The 20,022-nt window shown below is 39.1% G+C and overlaps 1 protein-coding gene across 1 annotated transcript in view; it reads right to left on the minus strand.

Moving 5' to 3' along the window:
• Positions 1–20,022, minus strand: part of fstl5 (follistatin-like 5) — a 162,585-nt gene that overhangs the window by 115,681 nt on the left and 26,882 nt on the right. Inside the window, exon 3 of the mRNA XM_053682396.1 lies at positions 18,207–18,240. Within this exon, the coding sequence (XP_053538371.1) occupies positions 18,207–18,240 (34 nt within the window). The remainder of the gene's footprint in view (positions 1–18,206; positions 18,241–20,022) is intronic.

Below are 20,022 nucleotides of genomic sequence, written 5' to 3' on the forward strand. Positions count from 1 at the left end.
TCCCACAAGTTGTAGCGAGAGTTCGGCAAGACCGTCTACGTCCGCTGCTAGTAGCACCTTATTGGCCAGCTTGAATATGGTTCTTGGAGATAATTTCCCTTCTAGACGGCACCCCCTTGGGAGATTCTTGTTCACAGGGATCTACTATCTCAAGCCAGAGGGTTGATTTATCACCCTCGGCCAGAACTATGGAAACTGTGGGTCTGGCCCCTGAGGGGCACCAGCTCATAGATTCCAGTCTCTCAACTGAGGTTGCAGAGACCATGTTGAACACTAGAGCACCATCAATGAGAAAATTATATGGCGACTTTTTGTCTCGTGGTGTAAGGAACGTCAGTTAGTCCCAGTAAGCTGCACAATAGCTACAGTCCTGGAGTTCTTACGGGGATGTTTCTCAACAGGGTTGGCTCCTTCCACAATTAGGGTTACATGGCCAATATTTTGGCCAGCCACACCCCTATTGATTGAGCCTCTGTGGGACAACGACCTCTAACATCGGGGTGTATGCATGGTGTCAGATGGCTGATGCCCATCTGCAGACCACGCATACTTTCCTGGAATCTTTCGGTGGTCTTGGAATATTTGTCAGGTGCCCCATTTGAACCCTTAGAATCAGCCTCAGAGGAGCTTCTGACTCTAAATGTAGCTCTTCTGATGGCCCTGCCATCTCTCAAGCGAGGAGGAAATCTACAAGCTCTCTCTGTTGCCCCTTCCTGCCTTGACTTTGCCCCTGGATTAGCCAAGGCCTTCCTATATCCTAGGCTGGATTATGTTCCTAAAGTGCCTACGTCTGTTGACCAGCTGGTAGTGTTGCAGGTTTTCTGCCCTCCTCCATTCCATCCATCAGAACAAGAAAAATTTCACCTACTGTTTCCAGTAAGGGCTCTCTGTACTTATGTCCACTGCTCCGGCCAGTGGCCTAAGTTGGAGCAGTTGCTGGTCTGCTTTGGTGGCAACAGTAGAGGTGATGCTGTGTCAAAGCAGCACATCTCTAATTGGATAATGGAAGCATTCTCTATTGCTTATGAGGCGCAGAGTGTCGCTACGGCTCTGGACATAAGGGTTCATTCCACTATGGGGGTCGCCTCCTCGAAGGCTTTATCCCTACGGGGTACCCTTACAGGATGTGTGTGGCGGGATGGTCTAGGCCGTATACATTCATTCGGTATTATAGCTTAGACATGGATTTTACCCCGGGGTCAAGAGTATTGCAGCTTAGACATGGATTTTACCCCGGGGTCAAGAGTCTTGCAGTGACCCTCAAGCTCGAACCTTTTTGAAGTTAGTTAGTTTATTTGTCCCCGTAGGGAAAATCGGTTTGCAGCATAATCACACAGGCATCAAAAAATCACTACTGGTCTATATGAACAGCATACACAATATTTAATAAAAAAATACTAATAAAGAGTAATTAATTAATGGAATGAATGAGGGGAAATACTATTAAAGGCAGAGAAATTTACAAATAAAACTTTAGCATGAGTCTTTGGTTTCTCTAAGTGAGAATGCAACAGATACAATACAGTCAAGATTGCATCCTCTACCCACCTAGAAGCTTGTTATGCAAATTGCAGAGGATCTATAAGATGCTGTGTTTGGGATACCATGTACTTTTTCACGAAGTGCTCAAAACACTTTATCACTAGTGATGTCAATGCTATTGGTCAAAAATCATTTAATCCTGAAGGTCTATTAACTTTTGCTATTAAGGCAGTTAAGGCTCTGGGTTACTGATCAGAAGGTCGGGGGTTCAAGCCCCAGCACTGCCAAGCTGCCACTGTTGGGCCCTTGTCAGGGCCTTAACCCTCTTTGCTCCAGGGGGCGCTGTATCATGGCTGACCCTGTGCTCTGACCCCAACTTCCTAACATGCTGGGGTATACAAAGAAAAGAATTTCACTGTCCTGTAATGTATATGTGACCAATAAAGACTCATTATCATTATTATAAGATGCCCTAAACATATCAGTAAAAACTGGTGCTAACTGGGCAGCACAATGCTTTAAAACATTACCACATATATTACTTGGGCCTGGACTTTTACAAAAATCTCATTTTTCCAGCGGAAAAAATGAGTTGTAGGTAGTAACGACATCGCTGAAACAGTGTCCCCACATCCACTTTCATGACGGCAGAAGTATGAGTTAAGCTGAATGGCCATCTTCAGCTCCTCATTATCTTGCCTCATTATCCAGAGGCAATTGACCTCTTGCCTTATGTGGGACAATTGTCATAATGTTAATCCCCTGCCAAGCATGTCTAGAGTTACCAGATGTTAAAGATGCCTCTATTTTTTGCTTATAAATATGCTTATAGATTTGTATTTGCCTTTTGATCTGCCCCTGTATGTCAAATCCTGATTTGTATATGCCTTCCTATTCTTATTTATGAGGGTACTTTAATTCTTTAGATATCCAAAGTTTGTCATTAGGGTAGACTTTGAAAATAGTAGAGATGAGTAATCAGTCACTGTCTCAACCTGTTCATTAATATCTGCACTACCAAAGACCTCCCACTGTGTACATTCAAAGCATCCCTGCAAAGCCATTGTCATTATCCCACACTTTAACATTCTTTTCCTGAGGCTTCTCCCTTTCAAGAAACCTCTGATAAACAGGGCGGAGATAGACTACACTGTGATCAGACGCCCCCAGTGTGGGGAGAAGAGATGAAAAATAAGCGTTTTTGACAGTTCCATAACACCTATCTAAAGTCTTTTTTCTGTAGTGGGGCAGTCAACATATTGATAGTATGAACATAAACTCTTCTTAACATTGCAGTTATTAAAATCACCCAGACGAAACTTATGAGCATTAGGAGAAATTGACACAAGTCTCTGAGATAGATTGTAAATAGCCTCTTGCACCTTACTGAAATTTGCTTTAGGCTGAATATATACCACAGTAATAAAAATTTGGGGAAACTCCCTTGGTAGATAATAACACAATGGTTCAATGTCCGTGGCGCACAGGCGCTCTCTCATTGTGACTGCTCGGCACCACTCATCCCGGACAAGAAGACATACACCACCTCCACGAGTCATCCCGGTGATGTTAAAATCTCGGTCTGTCCTAAACGACTCAAAACCAGAAGGTTCCACCTTGCTGGACATGATGTTGCTGTTCAGCCTGTCTCAGTAATCGCCGGGATGCAGGAATTCCAGTACTCGTGTAGGTAGCGAATATTGGCTGACAATTCATCGATTTTTTTTCTCGCAGGGGATTGTGCATTGATGAGGAGAGTAGTAGGCAGGCAAAGTTCATTTTTATCTTTCAACCTTTTCAATCGACGATGAAGACCGCCTCTATGTCACTGTTTCCACTTAGTGTGAGCATTGACACCCTTCACGTTAGTTTTAAGATGGTTTGAAATCAAATCCACTATAGTAGAATACCCCGAGAATATTGAATTACGTAACAGTAGTAAAAACTCTCGGTTGTAGCAGATTTCATTGACAACGATGTCAATGCTGTGTGACCGAGGTTCAGACCGTAGGAAAGACAGTTGTTTAAAACCACCATCAGCAGTCCAAACATGCACTATAGTGTGGGATCCGTAATTAATGTCCCGTCGTAATTAATGTACCGCGGGGCAGCCACGTTAGGGGTAGACATGAGCCTTCAATAATGAGCTTTCTGGGGCAATTGTATCCTACATTTGTATCAGTTAGCATACTTTTACTGTTTATATCCTGTGCATTCAGTAAAGATTTGAACTAATGGACAGGTTTCTCAGAACAGAAAGGACGTCTCTGACTGTACCTTGTGAAATTGTTCTCATCTCAGCTCTCTCCATCTTTTGCAGTAGAACTATATAGAACAATTTTATAGTCTAAATGTAAACATAAAGCATTACATCTCCTCTGAACATCACCCTTCACACCCTACCCCATTTCCCTCCAAGATGCAAGTCTCAGCCCATCTGATGTTTTCCGAAAGCATAGCAATGGCCTCCTTTGGGATTTTGGGTAATGTAGTAAACAACAGTAGGCAGCTTTCAGGTCTGCTCACCACCGCCTGTTAAGAAACCCCAAAAGACATCGCCCACTAGCAACAAAACAAATCCGGATAAACAACTGGCAATAATGCTTTCAACTCCTCATGAAAGACAATGTAGAGAGCCCAACTTTACCACCAGTTCTGGCTTCAATATCAGAGTGTGATATCACAAAATTATTACTATTCAACAGCATACATTTTCACTTGGATGATATGGAAATATTTAGAGCATAAATATTGTATTGTAATGCAAACGATGGAACGTAAACAAAGTGTGACATTATTTGTAGCAGATGTGATTGCTTTGGTTGTTAGTTGGTGTGAGAATTTCAATATCTAATTGTGAATCAGATTCTTCTAAACTTTTATATACACATTTTCAGTGTATATAGCCTCATTTATCAATCTTTTAGTAAAGTTGTGTATAAATGTTTACATAAGCCAAAACATTCCCTACCAGATTTACAAATGTTTCGCTAATGCTATGTTTATGTATTTATTTATTTATTTATTTATTTATTTGTAATTAGTTGTGTAAATCAGATATAAATTACCAAGCGACTTCACGATACAGCTGATTTGCCTTTAGTGGCACCCACAAAACTCTATTAAAAGAGCTGAAAATGACAAAACGGCAGCTAAACTTTGAAAATGCGCCATGTGCTAAATTTTCCAGTAACCCAGCTCAGCCATTGCAACATGTCAGCTACTTCAGACACACCCAAACGCTCCATCCTATTTATGGGGTGCCATTACTTTTGTCCTAATAGTTTTGTCATTGAATAGATTATTTAAAAAAGTAATAATTTGCCTTAATTTATGATTTTTTTTTTCTGGATTGCTTTCTTTCCAGTCATTAATATCAAGTGGCTGAGTTTCACAAAATATTCATTACATCTGTGTGTAATTGAAATAAATAAGCACTCTAAATCTGACAATGTAATCTGTGTGTAAAATTAGAGTAATTTGTTGCCATGTGTATAATTTGAAGGTGATCAATTGATATTTCGATTAGTAAGTCTTCTTTTATGTGAATTTATACAAACACATGAGCTCCCAGGAGCTGTTTCTCGTATAAATGTTCATGTGAATGTAAATAATGCACAGTGACATTTCTGTGGAAATATCTGCTGAATACCAACTGACTTGATTGTTTGCCTGCAGGTTTTGGGTAATATCTGCCATTTTAGAGACAAACAATTTTAATATCTGCCAAGCAAGGGTTGTACAGGATTATCCATTCATCCATCTTCTATACTGCTTATCCTTTTCAGGGTCACGGGGAACCTGGAGCCTATCCCAGGGAGCATGGGGCACAAGGCGGGGTACACCCTGGACAGGGTGCCAGTCCATCGCAGGGCACAATTGTACAGGATTATATTTGTGACAAAAGGATTGAATGTAGGGGCGCACGGTGGATTAGTGGTTAGCACGTTCGCCTCACACCTCCAGGGTCGGGGGCTCGATTCCCACCGTGGCCCTGTGTGTGTGGACCCTACAGACAATTTAGACACGCCAATCGGCCTACCATGCATGTCTTTGGACTGGGGGAGGAAACCGGAGTACCCGGAGGAAACCCCCGCAGCACGGGGAGAACATGCAAACTCCGCACACACAGGACCACGATGGGAATCCAACCCCCGACCCTGGAGGTGTGAGGCAAACGTGCCAGTGGTAGTTTTCTGCCTACAATTTATTAATCATGAGTCACAACAGCAGCAGCATGTTTTCTTCTCCCTAATCCATGTCCATTTCATTTGGATTAAAGATGTTGAACCTATATCGTGTGATTCAAAAGGTGAGAGTAAAGCTTTTTATATTATTGATACTGAAAAAAAAGGTGTCCAGTACTTTTTTTTTTTCTTTAATGAATCTAATCCTGTAATCTAATTAGTACATTTGCTAAGATTTAAGGTCAAGAGCGAATGATTCTTAGTTATATTAGCAAAATAGTCAGTCAATCTCCTGAGATGTACCACGCTGCCTTTTTCATGAGGTGTGTAAAAGGATAACCAAAAGAATGAAAGAGTACACTTTTATTACTAATAGGTTTGAGTCTTTGCGACAGCCACACTGAGGTGCCTGGTTTTATGGCTTTGGCTCTGGCTGTCTGACAGGTATATTTGTAAAAATGAAATGAGTCAGACGCAGACAATTGAAGATAGAGTTGTAGCCGGGCTTTCTTGGCAGTGAGGTTTGATTGGAGGCTGTGGGACTGTTCTCTTATTACTTTGGCTGCCAGAGTCAAGGTCTATTTCTCCCTTTTACCTTTCATAAAAGAGCAAAGAAAGATCAAATTCAGGAGTGCATTTCAAAGAAATAAGAGTCGCCTTGCCTTAAGAGTTTTCAACGCAGTGCCGTTGAATTCTCAAGGTGTTGATTAATTTTCTATCATAGCAGCTCTGACAGTAGTGCCAACTGAAATTCAATCCAAATATATTTTTTACGCCATAAAGATGTAGATAGTTCCTTAGATTTTACTTTTGCAAAATCTTAAGCAGTTTTCACTTGAGGGTGACATTTTAAAATATGTTTCATTGAAAAGCAAATAAAGAATCTCTTGCAGTGTGACCATCATTCTGAGTGCGATCTATTTGTCCAAAAATGGATTTCGTATCGCTTCATTTGCCTATTTAAAATATTCATAAGAGAAAATTGTTATTTTACAAATCTATTAAGGTCTTGCATTGATTGATGTATATATTCAACAGGCAGGGTTTGGAATAACTCCTCTCGCGTCCTCAAATTAATATGATGCCACAGAAACTGCAGAATTCTGCAGAGACCCCACACTGATAGATGAGGACATGGTTTTGAGGATAGTGGCAGCAATTATGGCAAAAAAAATAAAATAAAAAATGCCCAATTGATGTGAGCTGTCAAAAATCCTATTTACAGCCACTGTTCTGCTGAGACTTCCTCTGGGACGGCCCCGGGGCGATAGACACTGCATGAACCATTGCTATCATACAACAATGATTCAATGGCTGTTTATCATATCAGCCTCATCCATCACAGGAGAGAGAGAGAGCGAGAGAGAGAATATTCAAACATACTGCCATTAACAGACGAGGAGAGATCATCCAAAAACAAGAGCACTCAGTTCAACTTGACTAACAGCTGTGTGTTTTTCCCAAAGTCCCAGGCTGTCTGCTCTGGAGATAGAGATTTATGGTGAAAAGAAAGAGAAAGTGAGAGTGAGGGAGAGAGATGGAGAGAGAGAGAGAGAGATCACCACAGCCCAAGTTTGTCATTAATTATTCAAGTACAGGGAGCCAAAGGACGACCTCAATATTTAAGTTCATGCATCAAGAGATCAGTGCACGCATCTTTCCCAATGTCCAGGACATCGAGGAACGGTCCTCCTCCTTATTTATTTATTCATCTAGCCTTAGAAAGGAGCTGCGTATTTATCGAGCGGTTCGGGACTGTGTCCCAGACTGAAGGGAAGAATGACGGATGTGCTGGCACTGCACGTTTGCAAAATCCATAACACAAAATTGTTTAATTTGGGACTGTGTTTTTAGACGCTCGGTAAAACAGCCCGAGGTTGTTTTTGTCTGAAGAATCTTATTAGCCTATGGTAATTTCAAACATGCATTAGCTTAATGCTGGATAACAATCGATCATATTAGCATTAAGGATTATAGGGAATTCAAAATTTCCATTTTGCTTATGAAAGTATGTAATGCATGTTCCTGAGCTTCAGAGGCAACCTCCGTTGTGTGGGGTGACACTGGAGACCTGATCTTCGCTTGGGTACTTTCCAAGCACAAATCACTTTTGTTGAAATTAGAGTCCCTCTTGTTTCTCTAGCTTTGACGTTCATGAATATTCACAGCATGCAAATATTGACTTTTCTCGCTGTGTTGGAAGCCTGTCTCGGAGTCCGATTACAGGTTTAGCTACTCAACGAAGAGGACGCAACACACTCCGGACTTTTAGCTGTCTTGCTTTTGAGGCTTTGCTGTCGAATATAATTGGGGCTTACAGTATACACCAAGTTCTCTTATAGATACGGGCTTACTGTACATAATAAACTAGCAACTCACTGTACAGTGTACAGCATATAAACTATACATGTAGATATAATTCTATGATTATTGTGCCAATTACTCTATTAGAAATGAGAAAATTGGGGTTTTCCGGATCATTTTTCAACATTGAATCTAAGAAACCATGCATTCAAACATTAAATGAGTGTATTAACCCCGACAACCAAAGTGTCTATGTCGACAGGCTTTTTTGTTTTTTTTTAGCATGAAATTATCAAAAACACAATGAGTGGTTCATGAGCATTAATGCTAATGACATTCTAATATTTTAAACAAAATAGTTTTTTACAATAATAATTTACTTTCAATCTATAATTTAGGTAGAAGTGCTGCACTGTCTTCAGTCAATATCACAATATCATTGAAAATAAAGGAAAAAAAAAAGAATGAGAGGACTTTGTTTTCTTCTTCTCGTGACCTTCAGGAAATTTGGACGATTCAAATTCCTGTTCAAAAACACGTGACTTGTGGAATGTCACGGGGGCGGGGAGGGAACAGGGTTGAGTGCATATTGTGACTATAATGTCTATTCTTCATCATCTATAATGGATGAGTCATGGAAAAGGATGGGGTTTTTTTAAGCCCGAGATGTTAAATGGATTCATACATCCTTGAAGAAATAATACTTTTTGAAGTAAAAAAAATATATTTCAAGTTAAAGTGTGGTTAGAGTGGTCTGGGACAAGTAAGAATGCTGTTTTATTAAAGTTTTCAAATTATTCACTGAAACATGCACATTGGTTGTTTTTTCCTTTACATTTGACACACATGGCATCTCTCTCTCTCTCTCTCTCTCTCTCTCTCTCTCTCTCTCTCTCTCTCTCTCTCTCAGATGTGTCCCTGATGTACTCAGCTCTCCTATTTCCATACAGTCTCATTGCTCAGATTAGCATCTTTACCCGGGTGCTTTCACACCAATTCACACGTTTATACTTCGATAGGTATCGTGTGACGTTCCAACAGGCGTGGAAGAAATACAGGGGAATTTCCCAGCATTCAGTAGAACTGACGAACTGAAGAAGGCTGTTAGATGAGTGGTGAGATTTTATAATGTTCTAGCTCCAAAGCAAGGTTCTCAAAGAGGGGTCCAGTAACCCATAGGGTTCCTTGAAGCATGACTAGGGTGTCCACAGTGGTTTAAATTTAGTTGCTTTGGTGGAAATTTCTACCTACCCTTCTCAAAGTTACTATGCCTTTAACTAATGTCAATTGGAATCTAAAAATACAATATTTAAATTATTAAACATTTCTACATAATATATTTTTTTCAGTATTTTAATTGGATTATGTTGGTGAAATAGACACTATGCTGAGGGGGGTCTATTTATTTATTTTATTTTTTAGCAGTTAAAGAGGTCCCATTTTTAGAACCTTCGTTTTTCATTCTAACCCAAGTTAAATGGCCTTGACTTACTGCTGCTAGAAAGAAACCAAAGTTTGGGTGTTCTCAATGTTAGCCAACTGCTACTTCTTCCCAAAGGATTGGTCCATTTGAGACTGGTCCTTCCTCTCTCTCTTTCTATTGACAGCATAAAATGGGCTCAAACGGAACTTGCTTACAGATGGTGAAATTATAAATGAAGTTGTCATGGGATGTACTGTCAGTGCCAAAACGTTGGGGAGCCATCGACAAATAATCCGCGGTGGAGAAAATAACTGCGTCCCCCGCTCATCGCTCATCATGCATGCTGCTGCTCTCTGTTATTAAACTTGTACTGAAATCCCAAAGAGCGATCACATTTATAAGATTGATCTGCTATTTACAGCTATATGTCTATAGCATTGAGTTATTTAACCATCTATTGGTACAAAGGGGACAGCTCTGAGGACAGATTTATGCTACATAGTGCAATAATGAATTTCAAAGACCAAGAAAAATATTGTATAGAATAGTCACATTATTATTATTATTATCATTTTTTTTTTTTGGTTGAGTACCGTACATAATTTTATTCGCAGTTTCTGAATGCCCTTGAATCCTAAAATGGTGTTATTGTTCAATTATTTATAGAGTTCTCCGTGCTTAATTTTTCACCCATTTATATTAGGATATATTTAAATATATCAGAAAAGGAGCCCCTTGAAATGTGATTTCGCTGTCACTCCTGAGATGCTGCATTTCTATTCGCACTGCAGTGCCTGTTGATGTGCCAGGCACTTCATCTCTGATTCCAATTACAGAGCATTCTGGGATATTCTTGTGTATGCTTGTCTATTGCATGCTTTCTATTCACAATTCTGACATCCAATTTCATTTCGCCTATTTGCTGTCGAGGCTCATCCATCCACGTCTATTGTTTCAGATGACCATATATATATATATATATATATATATATATATATATATATATATATATATATATATATATATATACACATACATACATATATAAAATATATAATATGTAATACATTGCTGGTCTACTACTACTACTACTACTACTACTACTACTCAGACAGCCAGTGGAGTCATCCTTCACAGGGTTTGTAATAGGGTTTGTCCTTACAGTGCCACAAGTAAAGATCTTACCTGAATCCTACTTTATACAGTAAAAAACAACATCAAAAAAATACCCTAAAAAAACACAACAAAGTGCATTTTCAATATAGACCTTTTACATATCGCTTATCTAATGTCCTTCATAGAAACCATGAAATGCTTCCTTGTGGCCAGCATCAGCTGCTCCTCAAACCATTTGAAATCCCTGACTGGTGCATGAGTCTATAACCATTTTCTAATTATAATTGTCATTAAAATGATTTGTAAAGTGTTAGATTTGACACTTAATTGTAGGCCTATTTTTCTCTTTCGACTGTACAAACACTGTAAGTGAATTTTTCCCACTGGCACCCCCCGATTTAATATAGTTAACTGATGTTAACTATGTACTTATTTAAAGTCAAACAAAACACTGATAGATTTTATTTTACACTAATGAAAACTAAGAGCTAAAACATTACTAATGTGAGGTGGGGGGAGAGGGCGTGGCTTCTAGAGGCTCTGTTAATTTCAGAGAGTTTAGTATACCAATTATCGTCAATTGTCAGTTATTATGGACCCATATATTATCTGCTGCTGTAATTTGGGAAGAAGGACTTTTTGTAGGATATCTCGTAACAGTGTGCAGAGTTTCTACGTGAAACGCGTGCATGTTGGCACGTCTGCTGTTATCCTGTGAGAAATATTACAAATGACTGTATTACAAATGTCTCTACAATTAATTCAGTTCAATTGTATTTGTGTAGCACTTTTTTTTACAATGGATATAGTCTCAAAGCAGCTTTACAGAAACATACAAACAGAGCATACAGATTTTAAATGTGTGAATTTATCCATAATGAGCGCGATGGTGGCGAGGGAAAAAACTCCCTAAGATGTTATGAGAAAGAAACCTTGAGAGGAACCGGACTCAGAAGGGAACCCGTCCTCATCTGGGTAACAACGGATAGTGTGAAAGTAAGAGAAAGTTCATTATGGTTTTAACATGAAGTCTGTTTTATTGAACTGAACCATTCTAATTGTTATCATTAAAGTACTCTATTATGTCATCCATTCATTTATGAGGTCATGCACTAATTTGTGTGGTTATACAACAGCAAATGCTAAATGACAAAGATTAGAAGTATTCAAGAGAGTGCAAAGGTTTGCATGCTTCTTGAATAAAAATCGACGAAATTATACTAGTAATACTTTTTTAACAGTCTAAACCAAATACAGAAATTACCAATTGAATGAACCCATTAAGGAATCTACAGTAATGACCCATAACTAAGCCTTATGCAAGACAGATGGATTTTTATCTCGTGATAATGCCATAATTTGATAATTTCTTTTCATTCATCCATCCATTCATTACTTGTGATAATGAAGGCACACTAAATGTCTTGGTATAAAAGATACATTTTATGTTCTCTTAATAATAACACAAGCAATAGCTATTCATAATTAATACAGACTTTTGCTTTTTTTGTGACGTAGAGGTGATGTCACGTTTCAAAGGTAGATACGGAAGCAAGCGCAGATCTTCAAACATTTAGTAAACAAACAGACAAAAAAACAAAGACACAATAACACGAGGCTAAATACTATGGCAAAACTAACCATCGACTCATGGGCAAAAGCACAGATAGATGATACGTAGGACGAGGAAGCGGTGCAAACGGTGGCTATATATATATATGAGTGCTCGTTAAACCAAAAACGTGATACAGGTGGTCATGTGACAATGATGTAATATAGTGCAGTGGCTGCTGGGAAATGAAGTCCAGTGTTCCCTCCTTGATATATGACAGGTAATATATATATATATATATATATATATATATATATATATATATATATATATATATATATACTGGATAGATACTTAACTATAGGGTCATATGATTGATAGCTAATAGTAAAGTTATTTAGTCGTTGAATAAAATGATGTATGCAAAAAACCTGTTACTCAGAATATGGATGGTTTTGGGACATCTTTATGGTACCTTGTATGGAGGGGTAAAAAAAACAATAAAGGTCAATTTTGTAAGCAAAAGGTAAAGATTCCGCAAGTCCGTCAAGCATATTTTACTTTCAAATACCTTAATAGTATGAGTGTTTTTCTGAACGTTTCCACACTGACTAACAGCACAACTGCCACCATTTGATTTTTAAGCATACTGTTGAGGTATCTGCTCTCATATCACTACATTTCATTTTTGATTGTATCTTGGAGTCCCTGGACGCACCTTTCTCTCAACAGTTAATTGAAAATAACCAGCGTCTGTGAGATACGATACAAATGCAGTACGTCTTAGCTCGCTACAGGGCGCCATCACTTTTCAAGCTTGAGTGAGAGGGATAAATCACCCAGGGGAAAGTGACCACCATCTGGCAGACAACGACCCTGTCCTCAAAACTCCTCATCCTCATCATTCTGCATGCTGACGCTGTCACTTATTATACCCCCTGCAGAGTTCTAGACAAGTTTTATACAGAGTTATCCAGTACATATGCTGTATGGTGTCTCATTTTCATACAGAGATCCATAAAAACACTAAAATAAAAATAACACACTTGTCTTTTAGATGAAGCAGGGGCATAGTGGACAAGTTGCTTCAGTCTACATTAGTGTCCAGGTATTGAAATTAGAAGTACATCTAAAAGCGTGCTGGATAAGGAAAATAATCAACAATGTGAAACTAAGTTACTATTACCCCGCTTGTCTTGTCCTGACGTGTTTTATTCCTATTATAATACAGAAAATTGCCAGCGATTGGAGATTATTTACTAAAGTACAACACAGCATGCTTTTTATCCATTTATAGTTACATTCAATGTTGTAAAACGTCTGTGAACAACGTAGCTCATGTTATCACGTATAGCAGCTATAAACAGTTGTTCTATCACCAACAGTTCTTTCTTTTCTCTCGCTAATAAGAGTTACCGTGTTACCAAGAAACTGGAAAGCGGAACATTTCGTGTGGAGAAATGTTTTTTTTTTTTTTTACACAGCTAGACGACTGGAGACTCCATACAGAAAGTTTCACCGTTTATTAAATACCAACACATTTTTATCATTAGTCTTAAATGATGTGGATTGCGTGTTAATATGATACCTGCTATTTGAATTTGAACACAGCCAGCACTATCGTCGAAACTCGTCCTATAGAAAATGATTCAGCACCCTTCTGAGCAATCAGGACGGATAAAGGGTGATTGATAATTGCAGAAAAAACATAACATACGAATCGGTTGCTCCTTCTCACGGTGCTAATTGATATGGGGTGCAGTGAGACAGATTCATTAAAGCATTAAATGAAGTCATAACACAGGGCCTGAGAAATGCGAGAGTACCGAAAGGTCAACGAAAGAAGAAGGAGTGCATTAAACCGAGGCATTAGTGACAGGTGAGCCCTCCCTTTATGATAATGCCTCCTCTCTGATTACGGCTTTGACCTTCCGCAGTTCTGCCGTGAGCCGAGGTCTTCATTACGCTCTGATTAGCTGCTGCCAGAGTCGCTCACGGAGCTTATAACTTCAGACTGAACCAGGGTCAGAATAACGACAGGCTTTACGGTGTATACCGGTCTATCGGAACGGCGGAGAAGGAGATGCATTTATCTCGCCTCAGGAAACCTCTTGGCTTTCCCTCCGGCCGTTTGGCGTCACTTGACAGGCACCGGGCCATCTCCATTACTGATGAGCTCTGGGCCAAGGCCAGTGTGTGATTTACAGCAAGAGCTACAGCATGCCTATTTGTTAACATGGCCATTAATGTAACTCTGTGTGTGCAAGACCATTTCTCTGTTCAGGGTGGAGAACTTGGCTGTATGGATTACTGAAAATAAACACAATTTAAAGCAATAAACAAGGGGCAAATGTGGGGTGAAACTAAATTTACAATACTGTTTGGATTTGTGAGAACATCAGGCGGGTGATAATTTAAAAAGAACACACACACCCCGTTTACAATTAATTTACTTTATACCACAGTGCTCAGAAGGTGTTGATTAATTTCCTATAACAGTGGCTCAGACAGTAGTCTCGAGGGTTTACATCAATGCCCTTGTTTTAAAAATGTTTTCATTTCTATAGCAGCGACTTACACAGGAACTTGTATGGCAGACTCTTTGTAGTATAAGGAAGAACACACAACAAAATCATATACAGTACGCTGTTACGGTGTGGTACATTATTATTTTTGTATAACAGCAGGGTCCGAAGTGTGTCATTCCACTAATAGCACAGCGATTTGCCAACCATTAATGTTTAATTTATTAATGAACGACAAGTCATGCTTTGTATACTGTATATCAGGCTTTATAGATAGATTTAATGTTAATGGATAATTATCATTCGAATTGTGCAACGGTGGATGTGCAACAATGTGCAATGGACACGGATGTGGATGTGCAATGGTATCATATAGTCAAAAATAACTATACTGTCCAATTACTGCATTTTCCAGACAATAAGTTGCAGAGATTTATTTATTTGTTTGTTTGTTTATTTATTTATTTTTTGGCCACATAGACACAATGTAAAAGTTATGTCTTCCAGAAAGGAATTAGAGTTGTGAAAAGTATTTATTTATTTATTTATTTGGTTTTGTTTTTGTCATGTTGAAGTTAAAGCCCCTTCTTTTTTCTTTTTTTTCTCCAGTTGCATAAGAAAATAGTAGTTTTGTATTTTTGCCTATTAAAAAAAAAAAATTGGAAATAAATGAATTGTTGCCATATGGCAACACAATGCAGTAAAGGGTTTAAAGAAAGTATAAAAGTGTGAAATTCCAGATCCGTCATTGGCAGCGCTTACCCAACATGCTGCCTCTTCTAAATTCGATCACCTGTTACTCATTTCCAAAGCTCGTCAAATTCTGTTAAAAAGATCATTTATTTAGTCTCCCTTTCTTCCTTCCTTAGATTCTGTGCTTTCCCGTTGTATTGCTTTGTGTTTGCACTGTCAGCTTGCAGTATTCGGTGTCCATGTTTACCGTGTCTACACTCTTAGCCTTAGATTAGCTTGCTTTACATCATTAGTAAGAGCACAGCCCCTTATTTCAGCTCACCATATCTTGTTTTGTTATTAGCATTAGCCTAAATTAGCCCAGTGCTCCCACTGGTTAATGCTTGGCTAATTCTTTGTAAGTGCCTCATTCACCACAGCATTAACTTAACCCTTGTGTTTAAATGATCAAAGCTGCTTGTGTGTTCATTGCTAGGGGTGTGTTTGTACTATATATAACACATCAAAAGACACGGTGTGCTCCTGTTTTTCCTCGGTGTCAGGTGTGCTATTGTCTGAGTCAATCAGTACGTGTGAAGTGCTGTTAGGCTTTTCATCTAATCATTTTTCCCACCTCTTGCTTTTTATGTCTTTGGGAGAGACTAGGATGAGGAGCACACCAAGGACGCGGTGTAGACTCAGATGATGCCTGAGGCCTAATGCATGCTAGCATGATAAATTTGAAAAGACATCTTTTCTGAGTTTTAGACCACCAATGCGTCATTTTTTTTTGACTGTGGACCAATCTGAAGACACATATTTAAAGATTTTTTTTTTTCTAAATACACTGTAATATGATTGTCATGTGATCTTGACTATTCCAAGATGGTTGATGCTGCTGTCTGTGTTAAGGATTTTAATATTATGTTTTGGTAACTTTATAAAGTATTGTAGCAAATCCATTTTTCACAACAACTGGGAACTCAGAATTTTCTAACTTGGGACCTCCTAATTTCCCACATGAATGTGTTCATTCAAACTCAGCGGTCTGAAATCGAAAATAAAATGCATCCTTCTGTCTTCCATCACTGTCTACAAAAACTGGAATAAATAAATTGTTAGTTAGCATTTAACTTATTTCTAAACTGGATGTGATAATTCAATGTTAATGGCACCAAAGATTACATGAAAAAAAACAGTTTAATAATAATAAAAAAAATCTTGCAGAAAGCGAATAAACAATTCAGTGATGAAAGCATCACCCAGTTTTAGTGATTTAAAATATAAGCAGAAACTCGAAATACTACTTTGAAATCTTAAACCACACTGTTGCTTCTTGTGCTTCACACAAGTTTCTCTCAACCAACTCCAACTTTCCGAGTAGGAATTATGAGAAAAAAATGATTTTTTTCGACTGGGAAGTCGAAAATTTCCCACTTCCCACTTAGTCATGAACACAGCATTACATGTTTTTGGTTTTCCTGTCTCCGCCCCGTCCCCGCTAATTGGTTTGCTTCCTTATTGTATTTACCTGTTCAGCGTTTATAGCTTTCCTGCTCCTGTGTCAAGTTGCAAAGTCTAGTAATTGTTAACACAGGTATTCTCAGGTTCCTTGTTTCCTGGTTGTACTTCCTGCTTTTCAATTGTGAAATTACTATATCACAATGAAAGGACTATAATTACTAGATTCACTCTAATAAACCGGATGCTGAGTTTACGCGCCTACGTCCTGTCTCAACTATCCATCCATCTTCTACACCGCTTTATCCTTTTGAGGGTCGCGGGGAAACCTGGAGCCTATCCCAGGGAGCATGGGGCACAAGGTGGGGTACACCCTGGACAGTACCAATCCATTACAGGGCACAATCACATACACACTCACACACCCATTACAGACACTTTGGACATGCCCATCAGCCTACCATGCATGTCTTTGGACTGGGGGAGGAAACCGGAATACCCGGAGGAAACCCCCGCAGCACAGGGAGAACGGGGGTGGGAATCGAACCCCCGATCCTGGAGGCGTGAGGCGAACGTGCTAACCACTAAGCCAACTAAACAAAATGGTCGACGGTTATAGGCGGATCAAATATTAAATGTGTATGCCCATGATGTTTTCTTTTCATTCGTTTTTTTTTTATTTTTATGGTAGGTGTGTTCAAATCCCAGCACCGCCAAGCTGCTCAGTTATCTCGGTTACTGTACCCTGTCTCGATTCGAAGTCTCTTTGGATAAAAGCATCAGCCAAATGTGCAAAATATAACTGTGAAATGAACAGGATGTATCAAGCGTTAAAACCCAGCATTCTGAGAATGACCCTTATTTATTGAGGACTTGCTCAACATAGCAACACTCATCACTAAACAAACCTCCAGAACGTATTAATTACCACACTGTCCTTCATGAAGCTTCGTCTTACTGTCTAGGGTCTCCAGAGATATGAAAGCTATGATGGGGGACAAATTATTCCAGAAATACAGTACGTGTGTCCTCTCTCAGAGTTGATTTATTAATAAATACAGCAAGGACGTGCATGGAAAGAAAATACCATGTCTGATATTTCTGTACGTCTGTTAGCGATATATTAACACTGGTGATGGATTCTCCCTCGTCCCTTCTTGTCGTCACTGTGTCTTCACACTGTCTTAATCTGGTCAGTGTGTGTGTGTGTGTGTGTGTGTGTGTGTGTGTGTGTGTGTGCTATTTCTGGTGTCCACAGGTACAATGTTTTATTGATACAATCTAACACAGTTGAGGTATGGGGTGGACAACACAGTGCTGCCATTTGACATTTGTGTCCTCTGTTATAAGAAAATTTTCAAAGCCATGCTTAACATTTCATTCTCAAGACAAATTGGAGTGTATGTGTGAGCAACACAGGGATAAAGAGAGAGAGAGAGAGAGAGAGAGAGAGAGAGAGAGAGAGTGAGAGGAGACTTACATACCCTTAATCTGCAAACTCTCCGGGATCCCATCCTGCTGGAACAAGAACAGAGAGAGACAGAAAGTCATAAAGACGTCACATAGCGTAGTGCTTACCAGACAGCTTGTCGTTGGATCTCTAACAAGTCACAACCACGCAATCGACACCTCAATGTGTCACATGCTTTACACACCTCAGGGACGTAAGCCTGCTGAGACATGTCCTCCTGCACTGTCTTGTTGTTAAAAAAAATAAATAAATAAAAATGAATGCCCGCAGCAACAATCATGTTCTCAGAGACGTGTGTTTATTGGTTCCGCATCAACGTTTGCTTTTTTCTCCAGGGGTAATAATTTCACATTTATGGCACATGCAGTGAGATTAAACTTGGCCTATAAATATTTCCTGTCCTCTTAGTTTGCTGTCTCATCATATGAACACTTCTTGACATTTGCAAACACTATACAGCGCCTTTACAGAGTTATTGGCACCTGTCAAGAAAATAAAGTAGAACGCTGTGTGTGTCGACGGGAAAGCCTCAACCGCCGACGAGTCTATTCGTCCCTGTTAATAATTTCTATGTTCAAATATACTTCAAACAGGAAGGAATCTATGGAAGCAAAACTGTACTTGACATTGCCGTGACCTTGATCCCGTTTCAATCAATTCCGTAATCGAATTGGCTCATCTGCTGGTTACACTGATTATTCCATATAAATCCTAGAAATATTCCTGACGTATCAAGCTATTTTTACGCAGAGGTTAGTACCGAGCAAAAGTAGTCCAAGAAGGGACAACTGGTTAACCGGTGACAGGGTTATGGGCACCCGATTCTTAAAGATGCCCGTCTGGTCCGATAGCACCAGATACCACAGCACACCTTTAGAGGACTTGTCGAATCCATGCTGTTTTGGTGGTACAAGGAGGACCTACACGATATTCGGCAGGTGGTTTTAATGTTATGGCTGATTGGTGCATCTAAATCTAGTTGTTAGAACAAAGATAAGTAGTTTATCCGAGTGCAAAATGTAATCTTTATATATATATATATATATATATATATATATATATATATATATATATATATATATATATATATATATGTAATGTATATATTTTATACATCCATGTTAGCTCGTTATCTGGCCTATTCGGCAGATTTATAGCCAGTACTGCATCACTCTCTGATATCCATACAGCATGTTTGACAAGACAACCTCTGAGATTAAAATCCATTTCTAAAGGTTAACAGACGCCTCTATAAGTCCTTTCACAATCACCGTGGGAGACAAAAAGGCAAATGTTACATGCCAATTTAATACACGGCCATTTCAAATAGCAGCACTGTCAATTTTATTGCTGTGAGGAAATCTTTGTCTCTTTCAGTATTTCATGTATACTAACCACTGCTGGATGGTCTGAGAATTAGAAGAAGCCGAATTATTGCGGACGGTATTCTCTATTAAAGCCTGGAAGCTGCCAACCATGAATAGACATGACGGTGGCATGAATATTTGATTCTCTCCTACTCTGCGAAGATTCATTTTTTTTCCCCGGATGTAGTGTTCCGGACGTGTGAGGAGGATTCATATTTTTTTGATTCCCTCTTTTTCTTTGCTCCTTGTAGGGGAGCATAATAGAGTCGATGCATAATGCAGGGAGCCTAGAGCTGTTAATAAAGTATTCCTACAAAGTGGAAAAAAGAGAGAGCGATCCATCATGTCGAGTAGACAGGAAGTTGGAGTGTACGAATATGCATGTGTGTGTGTGTGTGTGTGTGTCGTATGAAGGATAAAAAAGGTCAGAAGTGGCTGATTTGGTTGAAAAGAAAATCCTTT

Source organism: Ictalurus punctatus, chromosome 8 (genome assembly GCF_001660625.3).
Source record: "Ictalurus punctatus breed USDA103 chromosome 8, Coco_2.0, whole genome shotgun sequence".
In the NCBI taxonomy this organism is placed as follows: Eukaryota; Metazoa; Chordata; class Actinopteri; order Siluriformes; family Ictaluridae; genus Ictalurus; species Ictalurus punctatus.